Source organism: Dipodomys ordii, unplaced genomic scaffold (genome assembly GCF_000151885.1).
Source record: "Dipodomys ordii isolate 6190 unplaced genomic scaffold, Dord_2.0 Scaffold7, whole genome shotgun sequence".
NCBI lineage: Eukaryota > Metazoa > Chordata > Mammalia > Rodentia > Heteromyidae > Dipodomys > Dipodomys ordii.
Window position 1 is genome coordinate 8,180,257 of NW_012267223.1, and position 27,138 is coordinate 8,207,394.

The 27,138-nt window shown below is 40.4% G+C and overlaps 1 protein-coding gene across 1 annotated transcript in view; it reads left to right on the forward strand.

The window, feature by feature from the left end:
- The window catches only part of Map2k6 (mitogen-activated protein kinase kinase 6), a 111,200-nt gene extending 101,084 nt beyond the window's left edge, over window positions 1–10,116 (forward strand). The window contains exons 11-12 of the mRNA XM_013037533.1: window positions 3,756–3,801; window positions 9,760–10,116. Coding sequence (XP_012892987.1) covers window positions 3,756–3,801; window positions 9,760–9,837 — 124 coding nt within the window. The 3' untranslated portion in view covers window positions 9,838–10,116. The remainder of the gene's footprint in view (window positions 1–3,755; window positions 3,802–9,759) is intronic.
- Window positions 10,117–27,138: the final 17,022 nt, after the last annotated feature.

Genomic DNA, 27,138 nt, shown 5'->3' on the forward strand with positions numbered 1-27,138 from the left:
TGAAGTGTTCTTAAGTTAAAAGATGGAGAAAATGGGTTCTATTGATTGTAGGAATTCAATAAACAACATTGCTTTGCTCTTTTTTTTTTCCTTCCCCATCAGTATGCTATAGTAGAGCTTTGGGTAAACTTTCCTTTTTAATCAAGGGTATAAATCTCTGGGTGCTGGAGCCTCATACTTGTAATCCTAGCTCCTCTGGAGGCTGAGATCTGAGGATCACACTTCAAAGCCAGCCAAGGCAGGAAAATCCAGGAGGTTCATCTCCTGTTAACTACCAAAGAGCCTGACGTGGAAGACTTCCAGTCTTGAGCAAACAAGCTAAGCAACAGCACCCAGGCCCTGAGTTCAAGCCCCAGTATTGCCACACACACAAAAGAAGGGTATAAATAAAAAAAGTGGTCCCTTGACTAGCAAACTCTGAGTTTTCAGGAATATGAAACACTTTATGATCAACTTGGGGTACTTTTTTTTTTTTTAAATACAGACTTTTAAATGAAAGAATATTTCTGGAGAAAATTCCCTTGACCACTAATGTCAGTGAAATGATAAGATAACTTGGCTCAAATTATTGTAAATTAAAAGTGGAAGAGTTTAAGCCCTTCTTCCTCTGCTTCTATTGCGAAGAGAGGGATTCCTTACATTATGTACTGATGTAGAGGTTCAACAGTAAGTGATATTACAAAGATCCTTGGTGAAGAAGCTATTGTTTGAACATTTGAGAAACAGCACTGATCTGGCTGATTATTCCTTTAGCCAGACACAGGCTAGGTGAGTGTGTGTGTGTGTGTGTGAGCTCACACCTGTAATCCTAGATACTCAGGAGGCTGAGACCTGAGGATCACAGTTCAAACCAGCCCAGGCAGGAAAGTCTGTGAAACTCTTATTTCCCAATTAATCACAGAAAAATCTAGTAGTGGCACTGTGGCTCAAGTGGTAGAGTGCTAGCTTTGAGCAAAAGGAGTTCAGGGACAGCACCCAGGCCCAGATCTCAAGCCCCAGGACCAGCATTAAAAAAAAAAAGAAGCATATCAATTTTAATATGCAATTAAGGTCCAAACAGAAACACTGGAAGCAAATCCCTTGACGGGATTTTATGTTATGTTTCTGCATCTTGCTGTTGATTTAGCAGGTTAAATTGTTCAGCCTTTAGAAAAGAATTTCTGGCCTTTGGTTGGCTTTGAATAAGAGCTAGAAATTCAGGGCTTTTCTACATTATTTTTTACACAGCATCTGTATGCAAATGAGCAGTGCCCACAGATCACGTTTCCTCTGTGTTTCTTTGAACTAGCTCCTGAACTGAGAAAAACTTTGCTTCTAGAAAAATGGAGGAAAGGAATAGAGAGGCAGGAAGTGGTAGTGATGACACTAATGTGCCCATATTGCAGATGAACCAGCTATTACTTGCAACTTACATTGCAAGCTGGGTGCTGGTGGCTCAGGCCTCCAATTAGCTACTCCAGGAGGCTGAGATCTGAGGATTGTGGTTTGAAGCCAGTCTGGGCAGGGAAGTCTGTGAACCTCTTCAGCTAACCACCAGAAAACCCGAAGTGGTTGCTGCTGTTCCAAGTGGTAGAGCACTAGCCTTGAACAAAAGAACTCGGAGACAGTGCCCAGACCCTGAGTTCAAGCCCCATGAATGACCAGATTGCAACCCAGAGAAGATGATAGGAGGTTAGAGTAGGAAGATCTCCCCTAGGACATGTCATCCAGGGTTTCCTGCCCTTGGTGCAGAGGGCATTTTGGAGTGGCTCATTTATAGGATGGTCATCAACCACCACAGGCTCTACCTAGTGGGGGCCAGGAGCAATCTGGCCACTAGTTATGACAACCCAAAGTGACTCCAGACATTGCCAAATGTCCCCCTGTGGGTCAGATCACCTCCAGGTGAGACCCACTGACACGGGCTCTCTGGATCCAGGTAGCTGGCAAAGCACACGTGAAGTTATTCATCCATTTCACGCAGGCACACCTTCCCATGTCAATCCAACATTGAGAGTGGCCAGCCATTCCTCTTATTTTTATTCTCAGTCGAGATGGACTTTCTTCCCTAAGTTGTGTGGTCTCTGAGCTCACGTAGGTTCTAGGTCTGCCCTCCATCCCAGGTTGCAACTTCTGTCCTCACATCTACCTGTGTTCTGTCTCACATTCCCTGGCATCTACCTGCCACACTGCCTGGAATCAACTGGTAGGCTGCTTTTAAGCTGTTTTAGTTCAACACAGAAATGAACACAAACCCTCCCTCCTTTTCATCTTGTTTATTAAACCATAAATCTTCCAAGTGTCTCAATGGCTTCATTTTCTCATAGTTCTGCACTTTGCCCTTTCATGGTGAGTTCTCAGCTCCTCAAAATGACCCGCTAGCACAACTCCTAGCAACCTAATCATTAGTCACATTTGACTTCCTTCAATACCAGGCTCAGTTCCTTTCCATTCCCGTATGATTTTGTGGCCCAGTGTGCACAGGATAACTTGTAAACCATAATTTTTCTCCTTTCTGTAATGTGGGATTATAAGTTTTCTCTGGGGGTGGGTTGAGGACAGGGGTGAAGGGCTGGTCTCTTTCATCTTGCAATTTTATTATTATTGCCTCTAGTATCCAATGTTATTAAATGTCTATGTATGCAGAGATCCAAACAACCACTTGTTAGTAGTGCATGACTGCAAAGTATGTCTTAAGAAGAGTAATTGCTGACTTGCTGACTAAATGTGCTTTGCTCTTTTATCAGCAAGGATGAAGTAAAGAAGTAGTGTTGTCTTAGAAATGTGATGGGTTTAGTTAGGAATATATGAAAACAAATTATAGTCGGACACTGGTGGCTCATACCTGTAATCCTAGCTACTCATGAGGCTGAGATTTGAAGATCAAGGTTCAAATCTAGCCTGGACAGGAAAATCCAGGAGACTTTCATATGTAATGAACCACCAAAAAAGGTGGTTTAAGTGGTAGAGCTTCAGCATTGAGTAAAAATCTTAAGGGACAGCATACCAGGCCTTGAGTTCAAGCCCCAGTACCATTACACACACAAACACACACATACACACACACAAGGAAATTACATATAAATTCAAGGGAACTAGAATCAAGGAGAACCAAGTAGTTTAAGATATAGGAGAGATAATGAGTGTATTATCTAGGGAACACTTGCCCATTTCTTTGCCAGTTGGGGGTAGGATTGAATGGTATTCAGAAGGAAAATGGCTGTAAGTCAGAAAAGTTAGTCTGAATGTCACTGGTAAAGTATCAAAGGAAAGTGAATACAACACGACACACATATACACAAACTTCTATTTTTTTAAAAAGATACATTCGTAGTGATTGAAGACATTATTTGTAAGTATAGCAGCAGCATCAGAAGGCCAAATAGGAGGCCCTTGTACTCCATACACTTTCTTTTTTTTTGGTTGGTCGTAAGGCTTGAACTCTGGGACTAGGTGCTGTCTCTCAGCTCTTCAGCTCAAGGTAAGCACTCTACCGCTTGAGCCACAGTGCCACTTCTGTTTTCTGGTGGCTAATTGGAGATAAGTGTCTCATGCACTTTGCTGCCCAGACTGGCTTTGAACCATGATCCTCAGATCTCAGCCTCCTGAGTAGCTAGAATTATAGGTGTGAGCCCCCTGTGCTCGGTTTCTCCATACACTTTTAACTACTGTAGTTAAAGTAGTTAAATCAATTTTCTGTGGGTTGCCAGTTCTAGTTTTCTGAAAGATAGGTTCTAGAGTTTAATGTGATTCTTTTTTTTGTTGTTGTTGTTCAGCTTGAAGAAGAATTCCAAAGAACGGCCTACCTATCCAGAGCTTATGGTGAGTATTAGCCATAACAAATCCAAATTAATAAATAAATAGATCCAAAGTAGTAACTAGTGAAGTAGTTTTGTTGTAATTAAATCATCACATTAGACAAGTTGATCCACTGAGATATGATTAACAGGGATTAGATTTAAGGAAAAGAGTTAGGAGTCCTTTATTCATTGTACATCCTTTTGCAAACTATTATTTGTTCAAGGGGGTTTTATTGCAGCATTTAATACAAAGTAGGATCATGTCACCTTTTCCAGCAAGTTTTTTGTAGGCTGATAAACCTGTCATGATATAGACTGAGTTATGTCTATAGAATTATAATTTCAAATTTAAAAGATTCTTGTGGTTAGAAATTACAATATAAACATAAGAAAGTTGGGTGCTGGTGGCTCCCGCCTGTAACCCTAGCTGTTCAGGAGGCTGACATCTGAGGATCATAGTTTGAAGCCAGCCTGGGTAGAAAAATCTGTGAGCCTCTTATCTCCAACTAACCAACAAAGAGCTGGAAGTGGAGGTATGATTCAGGTGGTAGAGTGTCAACCTTGAGCTAAACAAACAAACAAACAAACAAATATAAATGAGCATACAAGGCCCTGAGATCAAACCCCAGTATGGGTCCCCCAAAAAGGAAATAAATGAAATCAAGGAAAGCATGACTGAAAGAGAATCAAATGATAAGAGACACTTAAAAGTTATATAGTGGGGGCTGGGATGGTGGCTCAGTGGTAGAGCGCTTGCCTCACATGCATGAGGCCCTGGGTTTGATTCCTCAGTACCACATAAGCAGAAAAAAGCCAGAAGTGGTTCTGTGGCTCAAGTGATAGAGTGCTAGCCTTGAGCTGAAGAGCTGAGGGACAGTGCCCAGGCCCAGAGTTCAGCCTCCACATCCAACAACAACAATAAAAGTTATATATTGGGCACCATCTTTTGATGAAATAGTTGGGATTAATTAGATGGACTTCATTTTGGTGGTGACAGAGTTGAAGAAAAGAATCACTTTTCTCTCTTGGCCTTTACATGAATGGAAACACACTATGATAAACCATTCTTAATTTGAATCCATTCATAATCACTTGTTCCATTAGTGAAAAGAGAGATGAAAACAAAGCTTACTGCTGTTATTTTAAAGTAGTCTCCCTTAGATGGTAGTCATCAGTGTTTTAAGCTATCAATAAATGATTCTTTGGTGCAGATGGACAAGATTTTGACCTTCCCTCTATTCTATCTAAGCCCTTTTTGAAAGTGAGGTAAGCATATTTTGGGGAGAGGTAGACTATTCAGACCATTTAGGACCGACTCAGTGTTTTTAACCTCTACCCCCTCGTAATTAAGGTTTGAATTTTTAGCAGAGGAAGGAGAGAGTTAGCACTCGTGTCCAATTTCAAAAGAAAGAAGAAAAAGCATTGAGAATGTCTTTTCTGTACGAAGTGGTTATCGGTAGTCTCGGAATGTTGTTCACTCCCATTCTTTGCTGTCCAACATCTGAGCTGACTTCATGCCCAGCTCAGGGTAGCAGAGATGTGCAGGGTCCTAAACCAGATGGAATGGCGAGGTGGTGGTGATGTGTGGAGAAACAGCTTGGAAGTGTCAAGTCACAAGAGTTACACAGAACATGGTCCAGGGCCAAGTGAGAGTATCACAGCCAGTCATGTGGACTTTCAGTTCTTTTTAAGTCGAGATTATTCTCCAGTTGGATGAATTGGAGTCAGGATCATCTCCTTGGGTCTCCACTGTTTCCTTTTAAAGAACATAACCCAGGGCTCAACACTCAACAGCTTTATTCCCCTCAGACCTAAAATTAAGAAAGGAAAAAAGAAAACAACAAGATGAGTAATAATTGAGACAATCCTAGCACTCTACATACTTGGGTTGAATATTTTCTCCCTGATTGTTATTATTATTATTTTGGTTGTTTTGTTTTTTGTTTTTGTTGGTCTTAGGGCTTGAACTTGGGCTGTCCCTCAGCCCTTCAGCTCAAGGTGAGCGCTCTACCCCTTGAGCCACAGCACTACTTCCTATTATTATTATTATTTTTAAAAATGGTCATTCAAAGTCTTTTCAGTTCTGGCTGACCTTGGTGGAATGCTTGGGGGACCTCTAAGGCATTTTAAAATGAATTTCACACCAAGTATGAGAGACATTCAGTGATTCCTGAAGAATTCTAAAGAATTTGGAATCTGATTTAAAGTCTCCTTGTGTTGTAATTAATTTCAGATAAAATTATATTTTTTGTGTATAGTTCCAACCATTTTTTGGGGGGGTGGGGTGGGGGAGTTGGCTGTAGGGCTTGAACTCAGGGCCTGGTGCTGAGTTCTAGCCATTTTTACATGCAAAACGTTCTCCACTCTACCCCCCTTCACAGTGGCTTCTTATCAGAAGTGTCATCAGAACACATTTAAAAAAAAGAAAAAGAAATGCTTACTATACATTGGCCTGCTGATGTTGAATTTTCTCTCCCCTTTATGTTCTAACAAACACTGATGTTTTTGGCAAACACATCGATGTTGTCAAATGGTGTGGGTTTGCCTCTTCTTTTCATGACATTAATCTCTGTGGTCCTGGAAATCAGCTTGCCTTTTAAGCCCATTGCTATTCCCTGCTTTCCTGTGGAATTGAGGTTTTTTAAATGGAAAATCTGAGTCCATTGGGAAACACATGGTGGGTGGCTATTATTTAGATTTCAGGAATTCATAAAGAGTTAGGGAGGAAAAACCATCATTTTTTTTCTGGGTGAAAGGTAATATACTAGTCCATCAGAGGCACACCCCAGGTCTCTTCCCAAATGATTTTCATCCTAATTAAGATGGACAGCCACACATACTTTTTCAATATACAATTTTATTGTTATTATTAAAGTATTGTATAGAGGGACTGTACAAACTTTTAAATCATTTCATTAATTTTTTAAAATTGCTATTATAAAGATGATATACAGAGGAAGGATTACAGTCACAGAGGTCAGGTAATAAGTACATTTCTTTTTGGACAATGTTACCCCTTCCCTCTCTCTCTCCCTTCCTCTCTCTCTTTCTCTCTCTCTCTCTCCCAGTTTTCCCCTCCCATTGCTACCCACAAGTTGTATAGCTCATTTTCAATGAAATATCTAGTTAAATCATCTGGAACTTCTCCTGACAGGGAGTGAGGAGGTCACTGTAGGATTTGTTCTTCCAGAGGTGGTAGCTTTATTATAAGCTTGCTTTTTTGTAAAAGTTGAGATAGTAGTTTAGTATTGTGAGGGCCATCTCATTGGTGGTACTATTGAACTCGCTGTTGCCACACAAAAAAAACCACATTCAGTATGTGAAAGGAAGGCCAGGGTGTGGTCATGTTCCAGTAGACTTCAGTGATCAGGCAGTGAGCTACATTCAGCCTGTGAGCCAGTTTGCTGACTTCTGTCTTCAATGGTAAATACCAGCCATGACATGTCATGTCGTTCATGTGATAGGTCATTTACATGATGGGTAATTGTAGTCTCCACATGCCTTAAGATATTTTAGATGAATTGTGAAATAAGGATGCTTGAACCTATAGAAAACCATAGTTTTGCTGAGTGCTAGTGGCTCATGCCTTTAATCCTAGCTACTCAGAAGGCTGAGATCTGAGGATCCCTGTTCAAAGCCATCCAGGGCCTGAAAATCTGAGAGACTTATCTCCAGTTAACCACCAGAGAGCCAGAAGTGGAACTTTTTCTGCTCAGCATTGAGCAGAAAAAGCTAAAGGATAACTCCCGGGCCCTGAGGTCAAGCCCCAGTACCAGCGCACGCGCACGCACACACACACACACACACACACACACACACACACTCACAATGAAAACCATACGTAGCTTTGATGGACAAGGGATTGTCTGTAGGATATTCTGGAGGCATGTTGATGCTTGAAACCCATCCCTCTGCTCCTAGAAGCTTGTCCGTGGGTCTTGATGCTTCCTGGAGTCTCACTACAGTTAACCTAAAGTGGTGTAAAGTCCTTAGTTCCTTATGTAAAGGAATCTCAGCCTGGGGCTACAGTCTGGAATTATTCATCCTTCTCATCTGCTCATCTCCAGGCTCTTGCCTTGCTATTCTCATTCCATTGCTGACAGAAGGCATCAAATCTCCTGGCATTCTTTGGCCTCTAGGCCCACACAAGACAGCAAATCACACCTCCCGTGTGACATGTCTGCCCTCTTGGCCCCTGGCCTGTGGCTCTCACAGCATTTTCTCAGCCCTAGAATAAATGGAAAGATCCTTGAAGATTTTTCCCCCCTTTTTAAATGTAATGAAAGTGGGGTTGTTTCATTCATGCGGACTTAGGTTGCATCTACTGAGCTGGCAGCAACCAAGCAAGAGGGAAGGTGGGGAGCTGGGGTGGGGGAAATGGGAGACACTAGAAGTCATCCCCAGGACAATCTGAAGTTTGTCTTGTTTTGATAGTAAAAGGCTTTTTAAGTGCATTAAAAGATCTCCAACTGTCAAGAGGATGTGGGAAAGCTAATAGGCCCGGTAATGGCAAAATGCTTGGTTAAGTGCACTCTGTGAGCGGTTAGTGATTGAAAGCAATGCTATGATTTGATGATTTGGCAGTTGGAGGAGCTCAGGGTGAAGGTCTTTTGCCTGCAGCAAGTGACCCTTGTGACTATTGTTGGGTATCAGCTAGCAGCTAACCTGTATCCTCTGATGAGCAAGAAGAAGACCTCCTTTCCATGATCCTTACCAGCGACCACCTCCTTGCTTCTGGGTTTTATTTCTCGGTTCCTTCTCCACTGCATTGTTTCCTGAAACTTCCATGGGTGGGCATTCAGTTCTCCACAGCACTGACTCATCCAACCTTCCCTGGTCAAGCTGAAAGCAAAGGCAGTTGGGAAAACCTACAGCTAAGTCACAGGAAGGTTGTAAACGAAATCCCTCAAGTCAGGGAAGCAGAATGAATCATCTCCCAGTCTGCGTGCAGAAATGCTCACAGTGATCTCTTCAGCTAGCCCTGGGAAACATTATCTCCAGACCATGGTGTGTGGGGGTGGGTGTAGACATGTGGCAATAGGCTCTACCTAAATGAACTGTTCTTCTGGGGTTGTTTGGCGGGTCCTGAGCCCACTGTCCTACAGCTTGTGTTCAGAATGTATCTCTTTCTAACTAAAGGTAGAACGTTTTACTGTAACAGCCTGGCCCTCACTCTTACACAGTTGGGAGGATGCAGAGAAAAGTGGTGAATTATTTTTGAAATAGGTGGCCTTCTTGCTTCATACCTTGCCTCTTCCTCTAGCAAAGTGCAAGTCTAGATTTGATTTTTTTCCCCTTAAAGTTTACTTAATGTGAACTGCGTGCATGAAGACCATTTTCCCCCTTCCAACGTTTACTTCTCTATGTTGAGATTTCTCTGTACATACCGATAGTTTGGCAGTCGGTGTTATTTTCCAGATGGATCAACTCTTCATCACGAGAGAGACATAAGCATAACTCTTGGCTGTGGCTAAGACTTAGGAAATGGCCTTAACTCTTTCATTCTGAACCAGCTTTCCAAAGGTGCTTTCCTGGCACATTTATTGCTGGGCAAAGCTGGCCTCTTATTTTACCAATCTTTCTTTGCGAAATGAAAGTGCCTGGACCTCTGAAATGTCAAACTATTTTACTATTATATCAGTATAAAGTGTTTTTGTAAGCAGTCTCTATGCCAGAGTTTTGGATGGCCTTTGCCAATCTTTGTATTTTCACGTGATTGGGATTTACAGAGAACTCAGAGTGCAACAGATTCTTGTCGTAGAAACCTAGAGATGTTAATCTAGGCAAGAAGGAAGAGATATCTTCAGAACAGCTACAACACTAATGTGTGCTTGATTTTGCAAGGGGTCGGAAGAACCCAGCTTACCCCTGGTAGGGATAGTAAATTTGTTTATTAAATGGAGCTATGAATTTGCTAATCTCATGTATCATCGTTGACAAATATTAATATCCTGTATTGTTTTTGTCTTTTCTCTCTCAGCAACATCTATTTTTCACCTTACACGAATCCAAAGCAACAGATGTGGCATCTTTTGTAAAACTGATTCTTGGAGACTAAAAAAGCAATGGACTAATTGGTTGACCCTGCTGCGGATTGGTGGGTTTACAGGGGCGAAGCAAGTTCACTAAAGCGCAATTGAAAGTCATCTTTGAGATAATTGAACCTTGCCTCTTTGAGGGTTTTTTCTCCCTAGTTTCTTTCCTTTTTTTCCCCTCGTGAGGGGACCTTGGAATCGATAGCATAGGATGAACTCTCTCTAGATGGATGAAATATGACAACGGCTTAGGACTTAAAAAAAGGTGATTAATTATTTAATGATGTGTCATTGTAAGTCCTTAAGCTTCTCAGCTTTCTCCTGTTCTTTACAAAAAAACGAATGCATTGTTGGCCCTGGCAAAAACAAAAACAAAAAACAAAAACCAAAAAGGTGCTACAGTAGTGATGAAATTGTAAGTAGATGTGTAGTTTATCCCATTTATTATTTTAATATTTATGTTTAAGCGCTTGGTTGGAAAGATACCATTTTATGCAAGAAGGGAGATGCAGAAAGAAGGAGAGGTTGGGTTGGCAATATTTATAGGGCTTTTATTTTTTAAGTTCAATCATGTCTGTGGTCCAGAAGAAATTATTTAATATGCATCTTTAAGAATATTATAAAAATCTCAAAAAAGGAGCTCTTTTTGTGATGTGTCTATTACAGTTGTATCACAGCTTTGAATGCTGCTCCCGAACTTCAACTCCATGCTGGGTCAACACCATATCTTTTAACTGAAGTGTCTTCCTGTTTCTCCAGTTCTGGAAAACATGAGACATTATCACTTGTGTCAAAGCTCAAAAAGTAAAGCCTTTGGTTCCCTTGAGATTTGTAGTATAGTATTAGTGGAAACTGATTTGTGGTGTGATTTTTATATCTACTGACCTATATATTTGTGTGTGTGTGTGTGTGTGTGTGTGTGTGTGTGTGTGTGTGGTGTATCTGTGTGTTTGGTAAATCAAATCCTGCTAAGTGGCTTCTATGAACATCTAGGCTTAGTATGAAGGACATCTGTCAATCATGAGGGGAGAGAGATGGCAGACTACAGAGAGAATTGTGCCTTCTTCTGCCTTTGTCCCACTTTCATTGGATAATGCCTTTGTAATTGATGTCTCCTCTGCTTTGTTTGTTTTTGTGTTCAGTGAAGAAGACTTAGTATTAGTGGAAGGATTGACACAGAAGGAAATTAAAAACAGTAGTCCTTAGAGAAACTGAAAAAAGACCAGGGAAGGCTGAGTAACTATTCGTAGTGGACAACCAAATTTCCACAGGTTGAGAGGTTGCCTCCTCTTCTCTTTAGCAGAAGCTAATCCCGCCTTGAATCCCCAGCAGGTTGACTAGGCAGCCTAAATTCTATTATTTATTCTTCCACATGGCGAAAGACATCCTAGGGTTCTTGGATTTGGAGATGCATATTCCTCTAAGATCAAGAAGTGGAGTCACTAGCAGGGAAAATACTAAGAAACCAGGAACCATCACTTTTGGGCCTTGACTTCATATAAAGGTTGCTCATGAAATACAAAGACAGAGGAGGTTGTTTAAAAAAGGAAAGATGGAAAAAAAAAGAAAAAAGAGAAAGAAGGAAAAATAAATTGTTGCTCTTGTTTTCTTGTGTTCATCAAAGGGAGAAAGAGACTACTTCAAATTCTCCCTCTTCCTTTTAAGTTTTTAAATGAAATAGCTATGTTTTTCCATCTTTACTTCATTCTTGCTCATGCAGTGAATACAACACTTATGTATCCTTTGTATTTGGTTCCAAAAGATACCTTTTTTTGTTGTTGTTATTGTTGGTCGTAGGGCTTAAACTCAGGGTTTGGGTGCTGTTATGGGTTCTTTTGCTTAAGGTTAGAGCACTACTGCTTTGAGCCACAGCTCCACTTCCAGTTTTCTGGTGGTTCATTGGTGATAAGAATCTCACACACTTTTCTGCTGGGGCTGGCTTTAAACCATGATCCTCAGATCTCAGCCCCCTAAGTAGCTAGGATTTATAGGCATGAGCCACCAGTCCCTGGCTAAAGGATACCTTCTTTTTTTTTTTTTCTTTTTTGTTGGTCATGGGACTTGAACTCTGGGCCTGGGCGCTGTCCCTCAGCTCTTCAGCTCAAGGCTAGCGCTCTACCACTTGAGCCTCAGTGCCACTTCTGGTTGGCTGGTGGTTTATTGGAGATAAGAGTTTCATGGACTTTCCTGCCTGGGTTGGCTTTGAACCTCGATCCTCAGATCTCAGCCTCCTGAGTAGCTAGGATTACAGGCGTGAGCCACCAGCACCTGACAAGGATACCTTCTTGAGTGAGCATCAGCTTCATCTGCTTTGAAGATATGTCTGTTTTCCTGGTTATTCTAGCCAGAAGGGGGTCTTACCTTTGTAAGTATAGTCAATTTACCACTCATTTTCCCACATCTGAAATCTTCTCTCTTTGGGACTGAGAGAATAATCACAATGGTATTTTCACCCTGTTTACTCATTTCATTAAAGCGGCAAGTAGTGGGAAAAAATCTGGGGTCCTCACATTACAGCTTTTGAAGTATTCTGATGACATATTTAAAGCCAACCAGCTTTCTCAGCTGGGTCCCGTTGCGTGCTTACCTGCCTTTCTACTTTGAAATATCCTGAACAATGAGTATATTTCTTCATTGTCCTGTGCAGTCTGTGAGCTCAGGGCTAGAACCTGAAACAATGGCAGCAGTAAGAAGAGAGAATTAGCCTTTGGTTCAACCCTGGAACACTTGGGAATCATCTAGAAGCTTATGAGCACTATTAGTGCCAGAGCTGTAGTCCTAATGACTGAGGTTAACTTGGTCCATAGTGGGTTCTGGGAATTAACCTTTTTTTTTTTTTTTAAAAAAAATAAGCTCTTACATGATTCTGATGTACAGCAGGATCAAGAACATTGGATTAGAACCATTGGAGGAGATAATTAACTTTAAATTACCTTCTCTTCAAATATTCAGAGTGGAAGGTGACTATGAAGAGGAGCAGGAGCTGTGACTCTTTTTTTCCTGCCCATGACCAGGGGCCATTCTTGTCACTCTCAGGGAAGGCATGTCTACAAGAGGTTGATTTGAAGATTGAAAGAGTATTTTCCCGGAGAAGCAATATTATGTGTGGCAGTTGAGGGTGTTATGGCTCGAAGTATGATGACTCGATCATCTCATGAGTCTAAATTTTAAAATATGATCATATTTGGGGAGAAATGTATGTAGTTTCTAGGCCATCAACTTGAAAAATAGTCATTATCTATGGATGTAGTTCCGAGATAAGAGACCCTGCCTGTCATATACAAGGCCTTTCGTTTGACCTCCAGCAACATAAAAATAATCAAGCTATATAAACTGCATAGAAATTGGAAATCTCTTATAGATATAGTCAGATCCATCCATCTATCTATCTATCTAGAACGATATGTATAGCCAAGGATGAAATTTAAAATATTTAATTATCTACCCCCATGGACCATCTCAATATTATCTCTCTCTCTATACATACACTTTATTGTTATTGTACAGGTGATGTACAGAGAGGTTACAGTTATGTAAGTCAGGCAATGAGTATGTTTCTTCTTGAACAGTGTCATCTCTTCCTTTATTTTCTCCCAGTTTTTTTCCTCCCCTATCTATATTGGTCAATATAGATAAATCAGCATCAGTTTCCCATATATTTGTTTTGGTATTATATTGCCCATATTATGAATTGTCTTATATTTATAAAAAAAGTCTCTCTCTCATATAAACAGGTGCACGTGTGCGCATGCACACACACACACACACACACACACACACACACACACACACACACACATTTGATTTAAGAAAGTACCAAAAGCATAATGGTAATGGTTTTTAAGACAATTACCATCTACACAATATGCCCTCAAATAGATCATATGTATATAAGCAATTTTACTGAAATGTTTTTACCACTTCTCTTTCTGAAATCCATTCTTCCCTTCTGCCTTTCCTCCCTCCCTCCCTCCTTACTGCTACTGGGGCTTGATTTCAGGGCCTCTTACTCTTGCTTTATTTTTCTCTCAAGGCTGACACTCTACCAGTTGAGCCATATCTTCACTTCTGGCTCTTTTATGATTAATTAGAACTCTCTCTCAAAATTGTCTTCCCTGCTATGGTTTCAAACTTAGTTCCTCAGATCTCAGCCTCCTGAGAAGCTGAGATTACAGCCATGAGCCACTGGTGCCTGGCTTTATTTTTTTAATATACGTATTTTATTGTAGAGATACTGTACAGAGGGGTTACAGTTACATGAGTAAGGTAATGAGTCCGTTTCCTATAGAACATTGTTACCCCCTCCTTTGTTTTTCCCCTACCATCCCTTCCCTCCCTACCTCCCCAACTCCTCCCTCCCCACCTGAAGTTGTAAAGTTCGTTTCCAACATAGTGTCTTGTACATCTCATTGTTGCAATAGGTCAACTTGTATCCTCATTTCAGCATATTGTTATTTCCCTTTGTTTTTATTTTTAATACAAAACTCCATACTAGGCATTTTCCATTTTGGCTTACTTGCTTGATTTCCCAGATTCAGCACCAAATTGTGTTTAGTCATTTCTAGAAATTAAATCTACCCTAAGAGCTTAATTCATTATGGAATCTTTGTAAAACATCTTATCCTTGGCTCAGAAGGTAATCTCAAAGGAGGATTACCAAGTCCCACCCCCAGTGGGTGCTTGTTTATTTACCATTCTCCCAGGAATACATGTAGACATCCTAAATGGCTGCTTTGAAGTGGGAAAAAAATCTCGTGTAGATGTATATATCGATAATGTATCAGTCATTGATTTTACACATATCAGTCTGTTAGCCATGATAAAAGGAGTCATCCGCGAATTTGCTCATACTGACAAAATTAGAATGAATTATTCTAAACAAGCAGATTTTATTTCACTTAGCTACCTGAAATAAAAATGAATATATCTGGATATTATGCAAAGTTATTTTTCTGGCTTCTTAAAAATAGCTTTTTATTAGCATGTATTAGTTGTCGAAAGGAGATGTTCATTGTGGCATTTCCATACATCCATGTAATGTTCCCCCTCAAATTTCTTCCATCCATCTCTGTCCTCATCTCCCAGACTCTGGTCTTAATGTCAACAGATCCTTTTTTTTTTTTATGCGTGCATATGAAGTGCGTCAGCCATATTCATCCTCTCCATTTTTAATGGCTCTTGTATATCCTCCAACCCTATAAAAAATTGTATACACCAGGAATTCCCAAACTCTGTTCGTTTATGGTGCTATTAATTGACATAGTAACTTTTTTCATAATGCCCTTAGGCCAAAAGTATTTTATTGTTCAATATACACTAAGTATTAGCCCCTAAGGCTTAACTGTAATAGTTTGAGCCATGATAATACAGATGTTGTTGTGTATCTCTCAAAAATATACAACATACTACCTTTTCCCTGAGCTTGCTCTGATCCTTCAGGATATTTCATGACATGATCTGGGGACTCTGGATATATGTTATGCTGGTGTTTGCTCTGGTTGTGGTCAGTGACCTTCAACATTGAATTAGTGGTTATGTAACCTTCCACACTATTTTTGGCTGTGTTTTGTTCCTGTGGTTATTTTTTTTATTACCTATCTCTAACTCACTTTTTAAAGAGAGCCTACCCTTTTCTGTGGACCAGTCCTGTATTGCCAAATGCCATAGTTTAGAAGAGGAAAGGAATGAGCTTAGTAGTGAGGAGGCTCATTGTAAAACTAACCATGTCCCCACCTTCTCCAAATGAACTGATTTTGAGTCTTTTGAGTACCATTCTGAAGGAGGCAGAGGACACCCATCCTTTCGTCATTCAGCAACACTAAACATGATTTTGTTGCCTAAGTGACTTCTCAAGGGGAACACTCTGTTTTCCCCCAAAGTATCTCATTTAAATGTTTTGCCTATGGCCTGAAAAGATGAATATTAGTTCCTAATTTTCCATCCCCTCCCTATTTTTTTTTGGACTGAGTAACTCTCTCTGTCTTTGAAAAAATAAGATTTGTATATTCATAAAATTCATCAAAGCCAGGCACTGGTGGCTCATGCCTATAATCCTAGCTAGGGGGCTGAGATCTGAGGATTGTGGTTAAAAAGCCAGTTTGGGCAGGAAAGTCCATGAGACTCTTATCTCCACTAAACTTACTCAGAAAAAGCCAGAAATGGGAGCTGTGGCTCCAATGGTAGAACACTAGCCTTGAGCAAAAGAAGCTCAAAGAGTGCCTTAGCTCAAGACCCAGGATCAACACACACACACACACACACCCACACACACACACACACACACACACACACACACACACACACACTCACATCACCAGAGCTGGTATCTACATTTAGTGAGATGGATTACACTTCTATTTTGCTGAGATCCTTTTTTATTTTTTGCCTCTTTAATAGGTATCTATGACTTTTAAGGAGATTTTTTATTTTTATTTTTGCTAGTCCTGGGGCTGGAACTCTGGGCCTGGGCTCTGTCCCTGAGCCTCTCTGTACTCCAGGCTAGGGCTCTACCACTTGAGACACAGCATTATTTCTGTGGATGTGGTACTGAAGAACCAAACCCAGGGCTTCCTTCATGCTAGGAAGGCACTCTACCACCGAGCCACATTCCTAGCCTGAAAGAGATTTTTATTGAAAAGATACTTTAATGAAAAGATACTTTAGTGAAAAGATATTTAGATAGCTCTCATTTTTTTATGGAATGTATTTTTTTTCTTTTCAAATGGATGATTTTCAACCAGTCTCTTAATAATTGTGTGCATTTGTGTGTGTGTGTGTGTGTGTGTGTGTGTGTGTGTGTGTGTGTGTATGCAGAGTAAAAATGTAGGAAAGTAGGAAGAAGCAGCTACCAAACCTGATGAGTAGGAAAAGGATATTTTATTCTAGAAACTTCATGATTTACTTTTCTCAGGGTATATGCATGTCTTAGCAGTGTTGGTTGTGCCATAGCTGAAGGTACTTTTTTTTTTTTATCTTTGCCCTTAGTTGGGACAGGCCGAATTCCTTTGAGAATCTGTTTCAAGCTAGGACCTTTTGCCTAGGAAAAGTGTTACCTCATGTATGAAACATAATTTTGCGCATCTATCCTTGTTGGAGGAGGGACTGTGGTTTGTGGATGCCATAAGATCAATAATTCTGTTTAGTAGAGTTATTGATTGGGCTGTGATATTTGAGAGTCCAGGGCTGGCAAACTGTCTGTGAAAGGCTAGATAGTAAATATTTTTTGGTGTTTTGTATTTATTTCAGATGATCGTAGTCACGTAACAATATGTAAATGACATAAGCAATATATAAATCAATAAACAATAGATAAATCAATCATCCATAGTGACTATGTAACAAAAAGTTTATTTACAAAGCCAAACACGGTGCCAAATTTGATCCACATGGAATGCCAACAGCTGTCCATGACCTGAAAATTCTAGTTGATTCGGTATATGAACAGAATCTTTATTTTTATTTCTTATTTTTTTGTTCTGGTCCTGGAGCTTGAACTCAGTGCCTAGGTGCTGTCCCTGAGATTGTCTGCTCATGGCTGGCTCTCACCACATGGCTAGCTCTCTACCACATGGCTAGCTCTCTACCATTTGGGCCACAGCTCTACTTCCAGCCTTTTGGTAGTTACTTGGAGGTAAGAGTCTCACAGGCTTTCCTGTCTAGCTGACTTTGGAACTGTCATCCTCAGATCTCAGCCTCCTGAAGAGCTAGGATGACAAATGTGAGCCACCAGTGCCCAACAGTCTTTCCATGTAGTAAGTGTTCAGCTCACCTGCTATTACAGTTTAGGCAAATGGCTTATACTCAGAAAGGAAGGGAGTGCTGAGCCCCATGAAATTTGCTGATTAATTTCCTCAGGTGAACATTTTGTATTCTGGAAGCTGATGGGAATATTATTTTTCCTCCAGAGTCAGCACTACTTATGCCCCCCTCCCCCATTTCTATGCAATTACCAACTGTAAAGTTTAAAGACAAAAGGCTCATCCTTTTATCTGTAAAAGGTGTCCTTGGCTAATGGCATCTTTTCATTTTCTTCCTGTTTGTGGTTTTAAGATACACAGGGAGAATTGTTAGCCTAGATGTGAGCTGTTTTGTCTCCTTATCGCTTGAGCTAGTTAGTGAGATTAGAGAACTTGAGGGACCAGTGTATCTCAGAAGAAGAAGGAAGAAACAGTTCTCAATATTTCCCCATCCATCTCAATCATGTTTGTCCAGTTTTGTAGAAAGGAAGAAAGAATAGTTTGGGGGTCTGAATTCATATGTGTGTGTGTATGTGTGTGTGTGTGTGTGTGTGAGAGAGAATCCTGGAGCTTGAACTCAGGGCCTGGGCACACACTGTCCCTGAGCTTTCATTTCTACCACTTGAACCACAGCTTCACTTCTGGCTTTTTTTGGTGGTTAGTTGTGGAGATAAGAGTCTCATTGACTTTTTGCCTGGTCTAGCTTTCAACTAAAGATCTTCAGCTCCCAGTCCCCCGAGTAGTTAGGATTATAGGCGTGAGCCACTGGGACATGACTGGTCCAAATTCTTGTTTTCAAGTCATCTGAGAGTTATCACCATGGTTGAAGGTTCATGCTACCCCTCCTTGTGTTCTGTCCCTACACTTGGGGGAGTACATTTTTAATCATTTTTATTCATCGGTAAGTTTCTGTACTAAGGGGACTATGCCAAATGCCTTCTTTCTGATGTGAAATTTGCCTAGGGAACCCTACTAGCTGGATTTGTACAGCCTTCGGTGTCCTTGTGTCTGTCAGTATTATCACCTCTTTGCTGTACAGAATGGCTGAGTGCAGGGGACTGTCACAACCAATGGCCTGCATTTTTTCCTCTCTCTTCTCCCAGAGCTCAGTAAACACTTTTCCCTCCTGCTGTATCATTAGGCAAACAGAAATTGCACTTAGACCCCTGGTCCTTTAGAGGGCATCATAAACATTTGGTCTAGAAATTTACCTGAAAGATTTTTTTCTCTTCATCTAGGGGAATAAAGCCTGAATTTGAGAACTTTCAAAGTACAGTTATCCTGACAAGGGAAGCATATGACCACCACTTGGATCACTTGCCACACCTGCTCATGGCAACTGCTATAATATGTTCTTTTTTTTCTGAGGTCTGGAAGAAGCATTGCTGGTTTTCTAATGGGGTTCTTTGGAATCAAGACTTTAGTTAGGATGAATGGTTATGGTTATAGTTCCTGGCCCAACCTCCTTTTGTGAGCAAAATTCTTCTAGGAGCTTCTCTCCCTTATTGAGAGTGAAGAGACCTATAGCCTAAGCAGAGACACCCAGCAAGATCAGGGACATTGTATTGAAGAATTTGTATTTTTTTTATAAAGAAACCAATATCATCCTGTGACACCATCATGTATGTGTTCATAGAATTTGACATATTTAGCCTCGTCTTGAAGTTTTCAGGATCATGACATCAGCCATTTGTGCTGTCATTTGAGGTTGGCATAGAGATGCTTGATTCTTGGAACTTCAGTTAGGTTTTGAGAGATGTGACTTTATTTCCTTCACATAGTTGTCAGCATGAATAGATTTTTCACTTCTTGTGTGCAGTTCATCTTGACCAGCCCTAGAGTTCTCTCTGGTTTACGTCATTCTGAGATTCAGTATCTCTTGGATAGCAGCAGGGCTTTTACAGGCTGGATTGAGTTGAGGGAAAGTAAGGACCTGAGTAGGCACTTACTTTCATCTTAATGTGGGAAACAGAACTTCTGAAGTAACTAGATGGAGTCTATAGTTTAGGCCAGGACATCAATTGCATTTTCCTCCTTGCTTTTTGCTTCCAATTCCTCAGTGGGTCACAGATAACCTGTGTTGATTTGAACACTCTGTGGAAAGGAGCTGATCTAACCATGGTCATGTGTCACAAATCAAAACCAACCATTGGACACCCATCTATCTCAAGGAATGAAAGGGATAGCTCAGACAACTTCCGGCAAAACTTTCATTCCAAAGATGAGACTGAATATTAAAATTCCATTCGAGCCAGCTGTAGGGCCAGCTGTCTGTCATCCTAGCTACTAAGGAGGCTGAGATCCGAGGATCAAAGGTTTGAATCCAGCCTGAGCAGGAATATTCCTGAGCCTCTTAATCTCCAATTAACCAGGAAAAAGTTGAGAGTGGAGGTACGGTTCAAGTGGTAGAGTATCAGCCTGGAGTGCAAGAACTAGGAGACAGTACCTAGGCCCTGAGTTTAAGCCCCAGTAATAACACACACAAAAATCTTCCATTTGGCCTTTAAAAATACCAGGGATGAGGGACATCCAATTTCCTAATGTGAACAGAAATGTGTAATTAACATTTGTCCACTATCAACATAGTTGTGGCAGTCTGCAGGCACACAGAAAGCCAGGCTACTACTTGTTGGGGCTTGTCACTAGACCTTGAAATTTCAGGTTCAACAGTGATGTGGAATTGTGTTTGGGGGCTAGGGAAGAAATCAATGTGAAGAATAATACAAAGATAGGAGCCCCATAGAAGAAAGGCTGATAAAAGCAGCTGACTGTCAAGGTACTTTCTCTACCTCATTTGCTGTATAGTACTGAACTAGGAAGCATACTCACCTAATGGAATCCATTTGTTTTTTTCCCCCTGATTCTAATGTCAGTAAGAAGTGGAGGAATAGTTTTGGTCAACCAAATGCTTAAAGGATTTTGAGTATACACAGCTCATCCAATCATCAACTACTTTTGGAGTAAAGACATCAGTAACAAAAACGCATGGTTCTGGTGGCAGGCAGGTGGTTAAGATGGGTGGGTATCAAAGGAGGTTGTCTAAAGAATGTTCTTAGACATACATGGCACATCTTTGCCAGGAGAACTAAGATTTATCATTTTAAAAATCTGGCCCCCAAAACTAGTTTGAGATCTCGGATGTGGTGAGTGTTGGGGAAGTGGTGGTTTTTAAATTTTCTTCTGATCTCAGGGTTGTGTATCCCACTATGCACTGAGTATTTTCAGAAGTTACAAGTGAAGAACAGTAGCGGAATTCTGACTGTATTCAGTGTTGCTCTTGGGGAATCTTTCATTAGCAAAAAGGAGTGGGAAGTGAGATAAAGGCCACCTTTGCCTATGGCAACTCCCTCCAATCAGAATATTTGGCTACTGATCATCAGAAGTCTCTGTGGCTACTAAAACTTTGGGAATGTGATAGCTACTTAAGGAATCTACAAAGCGCCCTAATCTGGGAAATTTTGTAGCCAGTCATGTGTGATTCCCTGCCTTTCCATGTATTAATAAGCTAACAGGGTTACAGGAGTTAGGACAGTAAGAAAATAGGACCAGCCAGGTGCCAGTGGCTCATGCCTGTAATCCTGGAGGCTGAGATCTGAGGATAGTGGCTCAAAGCCAGCCTGAGCAGGCAAGTCCATGAGACTCTCATCTCCAATTAACCACCACAAAACCAGAAGTAGCACTGTGGCTCAAATGGTAAAGTGCTTACCTTGAGCTGAAGAGCTGAGGGACAGTGCCCAGGCCCATAGTTCAAGCCCCATGACTGACAGAACAAAACAAACAAACAAAAAAAGAAGACAAGACCATTTATTCTAACTTTAAGGCAGAAACCATTTCAAAGTAAACACATGCAGTCAGTATGTGGCAACCATCCCATGAAACTCCATCAGTGGGCTATTTTGCTAAAGCTGTGGAGAAGAACCTGGTCCTTCTTTATCCTCTTACTGGTGGGAAGTGGTGAGACTGGACTCTTGTTAGGCCCTGTAATGCTTAGATTTCTGTTTGCAGAGGAGTTTAGATTCTTGTTCATTGGCCTATCGTGAAGCTCACCAGGAAGTTGTAACACAGATAAAGTTCCTGTGAGGCTTCAGTTGACAGGGCATACCCTGGCTGGACTGCCCAAAGCTGTTGCAAATGGACAAGGGTGATGGGAATCTGGTTTGGCCATTGTGGATGGTGTCTCCATCATGAGTTACACACAGGGGGATGCTTAGACGCCACCTGGTTTGCACCAGGTGCCTTCTACACACTCATAAAGAGTGACTGGTAAATTCTGACACTGGTATATTTGCCACTAAAGGAAACTTAACAGTGTGGGTTTCACACAAGCCCTTCTGGAACTTTGTATGTGCCAGATCCTTATATTTTGCAACCCTTTGTATGGTTCTAGGCTCATCTCTGTATTAAAAAGCATTTCTGGAGGTATGATTACGCAAATTCAGATAATTCATCTCTTGTATTACTGCTGTGTCTGATTTGTTCTTGAGTCTTAAATTTGTTTTCTGTGCGAGGTCATTGTTAGTATGGAGTGAGTGACTGATACATTTTAATGGAATAATACCTATTTTCAGAGGGAGATATTACCTATATGGAATTAACTTATATCAATCATAAGAGTGTATTTCCTATTATAACTACAAAATTGGGTCCTATTTCAAGTTGAAAGAAGGCATTAGAGATATCATTTCAAATTGTTTATTTAAATATAAGGACAATTTCTATGGATCTTGTGAAAAATCTTGATGAGATACTAGGTAGAACTTTGCCATGGAATTGAACTTTACTGTAACAAAGTAGGTGGATTTCCCCAGCTTCGTCTGTGTTTCAATTGCAGAGATTAGGATGCGATTCTATTTTTTTTAATCTAGTCTTTGTTAAAAAAACCCAACCAAAAACCAAAACCATAATAACCGTTGCTTGAGTTTCATGAATTTTATGCTAGATACATTTTACTTGTACAAATAGTTGTTTTCCTATGTTGCATCTCCGTTTTATTTTTGAACCATGTTGATGGAGAAGAAAGCTGTTGGGTCTATGAGACATGCACAGATGTCCGTATGGAAGCTAGGAGCCCACTGACTTCTTTTGGTATCTGAAATATTCCCAAAGTGGAGATTGGAGAGGCATATCTCCTCCAGCACTTACAGCCAGTGTCTGCAGAGTGTGGAGTTAGCCTTCTCTTCCCCAGCCACCATGTGAAGGATGCTGCTTGGCTTCCCTGGTTGGAATCTTCTCTTCTCTGTGGTCATTATGTCTTCTCTTTATGAATTAGCAGGTTAGGCTGTAGAGTGTGATATTCCTTACAAGTTCCATCAGTAAGGACCTCTGAAATGTGTGGGTGAGGTCTTTCTGTACATTTGAGTTGAATGTTCAATTTAACCTTTGACTCTGGGAACTTGTAAGAAAAAAAGGAAGGCATTGCTTTGTGTTTTCATATAATGAGAATGTTTGGGGCAAATTTCTTCAGGGAAAGAGGGAAATCAGGAGTATCACAAATAATAACTTTTACAAAGCCCCAAGATTGTATTTAAAACTTCTTCTTTGTTTTAATCTCTTTGTACTGGCTTTGTTGGCCTTTTGCATTCTTGTTTTAGTTGAGCATTCCTAGTATCTATCTACTGAATTATTGCTTGTCATCATGGGTGATGGTATTTCTGAATCCTGCAATCCAGCTGATAGCGAGTGTGCAGGACCTGTGGTGCACATGAGCACTGGAGTTGATGTGGGTCATATATGGCTGGCTTCCAGAAGCCTATGGAATGGAGGGATAATGTGACCTTGAAGAATTCATGCTGGTTTGTAATGTTTTGAGGAGCTACTTGCTCAAGGTGACCATTCTTGAGGAATTACCTTTTCACATAAATACTATGGATAAGGGACATCTAATTGTCTGGATGATTGCTTTCTAGCGACTCATAACCAAGGATGATAATTGCCCAAACTGGAAATGGTTTTTGCCTTATAAGTGGAGAGGTCATTGTATGATGAACTTTCCTGTCACTGCTTCTTGTAAAAAATGCATTAAAATTTTACTTTTCATCTACCTTTCCTATTTAAGTAAACTTCTGACATGCTGCAACCTATTTCTTTTTAATCTGTGTTTTTTTTTTGGCCAATGAAATGTGGTTGAGCTGTCAACACAGATGGCTGTTGGATGGTTTACATGCGGCCCTGCCCTGTGTGTCCTCTCACCTGCCTCTCAACAGGGAAATGAAACTGGGAGATTGAGCCAACCTTGAACTCCTGTGGTTGAGGAGCTCTCTCTTTGATTTCCTATCTCAGGATATTCTTCCATCTCTAACTGCTGCTGAGGAGAAAAGGAATGAGTTGCAGACATTAACTGGTCTCCAGATGTTCATGTGTGTATATGTAAAACCCTATGCCCTGTGTGTGCTGGGTTCAGTGTCCACATCCATCTATGAACTCACTAGGAATCAGCTCAAAGATAGAGATGGTAAACAATAACAAAATTCACCTCTTTCTATCAAAGCCCTGGCTGGGAACTCACATCTGGAGCAGAGAAGATCAGCAACCAAGAGTAAGGTATCCTTGAACAAAAGGGTGTCTTGATCTCATAAGAAAATGTACAACCAATAAAAGACATATTTAACAGTGTAGTGAGTCTGTATATTTCTTGAGCTGTTCATGGAAGTCCTGTGTCTATGTATTATGTAGCAGAAATGCTCTTGGTAAAAACATAACCTGGGTAATTTATTCTTTTTTCTTCCTCCATCATCACTTCCCTCCTCCCCCAGCTCTCCTATCCCACTCCTAAATAAAACACAGCAAACATAGCAATGCAATAGTAGTGCCATCCTGAAGACTCCTGAGAAAGTAATTCCATCTGTAGTGCACTTCAGACTTTCTCTCATATATATGTGTGTCTATATCATATATATCTATATACAAAATATATAAAATATATAAAATAAAATATGTTATATATTCTATAGACTTATATATATAGTTATTTATTTTTTATTTTATTTTATTTTTGTGAACATACTGTACAGAGGGGTTACAATTACATGGGCAGGATAATGCATACACTTCTTATCAAGCATTGCAGCCTCCTCCTTTGTTTACCCTTCACATCCCTCCCAACCCCCCCCCACCCAATCCTCCCTCCCTCCCCCCCCACCAACGTTGTAAAGCTCGTTTTCGACATGACAACTTGTACTTCTCATTGTTACAACAGATCCACCTGTATCCTTAAATGACTTGTTTTTTCCCCATCTCCTCCACAAGTTATACTGACATCAAATATAGTGAAGGCAGGGTATATAGTTATTTATAACATATAATTATATATTTATATAGCATATATATAATATATGAAAAAGTAAAAAGTTTATGTATTTATAATATATTGTAATATAAATATCTATATTATAAATGAATATTTATATACTGTTATATATAAAATATATAATATGTATTAACACACATATACATATATATGTATATATAAAATATAGTATGTATTAATACACATATAACCACATATAAATAATATATTTATATATTTATAAATATGTATAACTTATAAATGTGTAACTATAACATATAAATATACACACATATTTGTGTGTGTGTGTGTGTGTGTGTGTGTGTGTGTGTGTATTCATAGGGTTTGAACTCAGTGCCTGGTACTGTTCCTGAGCTTTTGTTCTCCAGGTTAGCATTCTACCACTTGAGCCACAGTTCCACTTCTGGCTTTTTTTTTTTTTTTGGTGATTAATTAGAGCTAAGAATCTCATAGACTTTTCTGCCAGGGTTGGCTTCGAACCACAAGTCTCAGATCTCAGTCTCCTAAATAGCTGAGATTACAGATGTGATTCACCAGTGCCTGGCTCAGACTGTATTCTTATAGAACAATTCATTTTGGCTTTCTGACACTGAATGGTGAGGCCAACTAGTCATTTAAGTGTTATTTATTTATTTGTTTTTCCTGTACCTATAAGTGCAATAGTAAGAAAATTGCTTTATAGGATTAAGTAGTGCCATGGTCCAGCTGTTTAGAAACTGAAGGAAATATTGGTACAAGTATGTATGGTTTGGCCTACATTCTGAGAACTGATTAGTTTGTATTCACATGAATGTAGTTTAGAGAGCTGGCAGCCCTTCATGTTAATGCTGTGAATCTACACTGTTACCTCCATCTTACTTTCCTTTGGGAGAAGTGAGTGCAGTACTGGGGTTTTAAACTCAGGGCCTTGAGCTTGCTAAGCTGGTGCTCTACCATTTGAGCCATCCATTTAGTCTTTGTTGATTTGACAGTGGAGTCTAAGAAACTTATCAGCCTGGATGGTGGAAGGCTCATTGTGCTTTTGTATATATTTATGTATTGTTGGTCATGTGGCTTGGACTCGGGGCCTGTTGTGCTGTTGTGAGCACTTTTGCTCTAGGATAATGCTTTACCAGTTTGAGCCACAGCTCCACTTCTGGTTTTCTGGTGGTGAATTTGAGATGAGGCTCAGGGACTTTTCTGTGTGGGTTGGATTTGAACCACGATCCTTAGATCTCAGTCTCTTGAGTAGCTAGGGTCACAGCCATGAGCCACGAGCACCTGGCTTGTGTACATATTTATCAGGTAACTTTTTAATGAGATAGTGACTTAGAAATGATTCTCTTCAGGATTGTGTCATGGTATAATTGTTCTAATCACTCCAGACTTTTGTTTCTGTTTGTTTATTTGGGTGCACGTCTCACTATGTCACTCAAGCTAGCCTCAAACTCATGGCCTTCCTGACTCACTCACCTGTGTGCTGGGATTACAGGCATGTACCACCAGGCCCTTCTCAATCTTTCATCTTTAAGTGATAGTCCTTCCTTGGCATTTAAGAGTTGTGTATTAAGTTCCTACAAGGGGTAGAGGTATGTGGAGAGGGTAGGCAGAAACAAACAAACTTCTCCGGCATATACAGTCTTCCCTGTAGTCATAAGTGTTTCTTCTGTCGATAGGTGTAAAGCCTTCTTGTCTGCATACTTTTCATGTTGACTGCTACTAATTTGTCCCTCAACATGGCATCCTGTGCACTCAAGCTTTTGTAGAGAACAGAATGAGCATGGAGAATGGAGAAAGACAACTGGACTGAAGAATTTGGAGGAGGGGAAGTTGTTAGTTGGCCTTTTGTATATTGGAATGCAGTAAGCCTTATGCCTTTTTTTTTTTTTTAAATCCCTGGTTGTCCCAAACCTGTGGGATGACTGGCGTTAGCTGGGTGGGCTGGCTTGGTGTGTCTCATGCCGTTTGCTGTCAGGTAGTGGCTGGGGTCAAAGATTGAGGGCTTCTTCCTTCACTGGCTGAGGTCTAGACTAAGATGCTGGCTAGTTGAGTATCTCTTTCTTTCTTTCTTTCTTTCTTTCTTTCTTTCTTTCTTTCTTTCTTTCTTTCTTTCTTTCTTCCTTCCTTCCTTCCTTCCTTCCTTCCTTCCTTTCTTTTCTTTCTTTCTTTCTTTCTTTCTTTCTTTCTTTCTTTCTTTCTTTCTTTCTTTCTTTCTTTCCATAGGGTGTCTAACTTGGGCTTTTCCCAGGCTATCTCAGCATCACCAGCATTTATCCATAGCAGACTTCTCCAGAAAGAGCAGT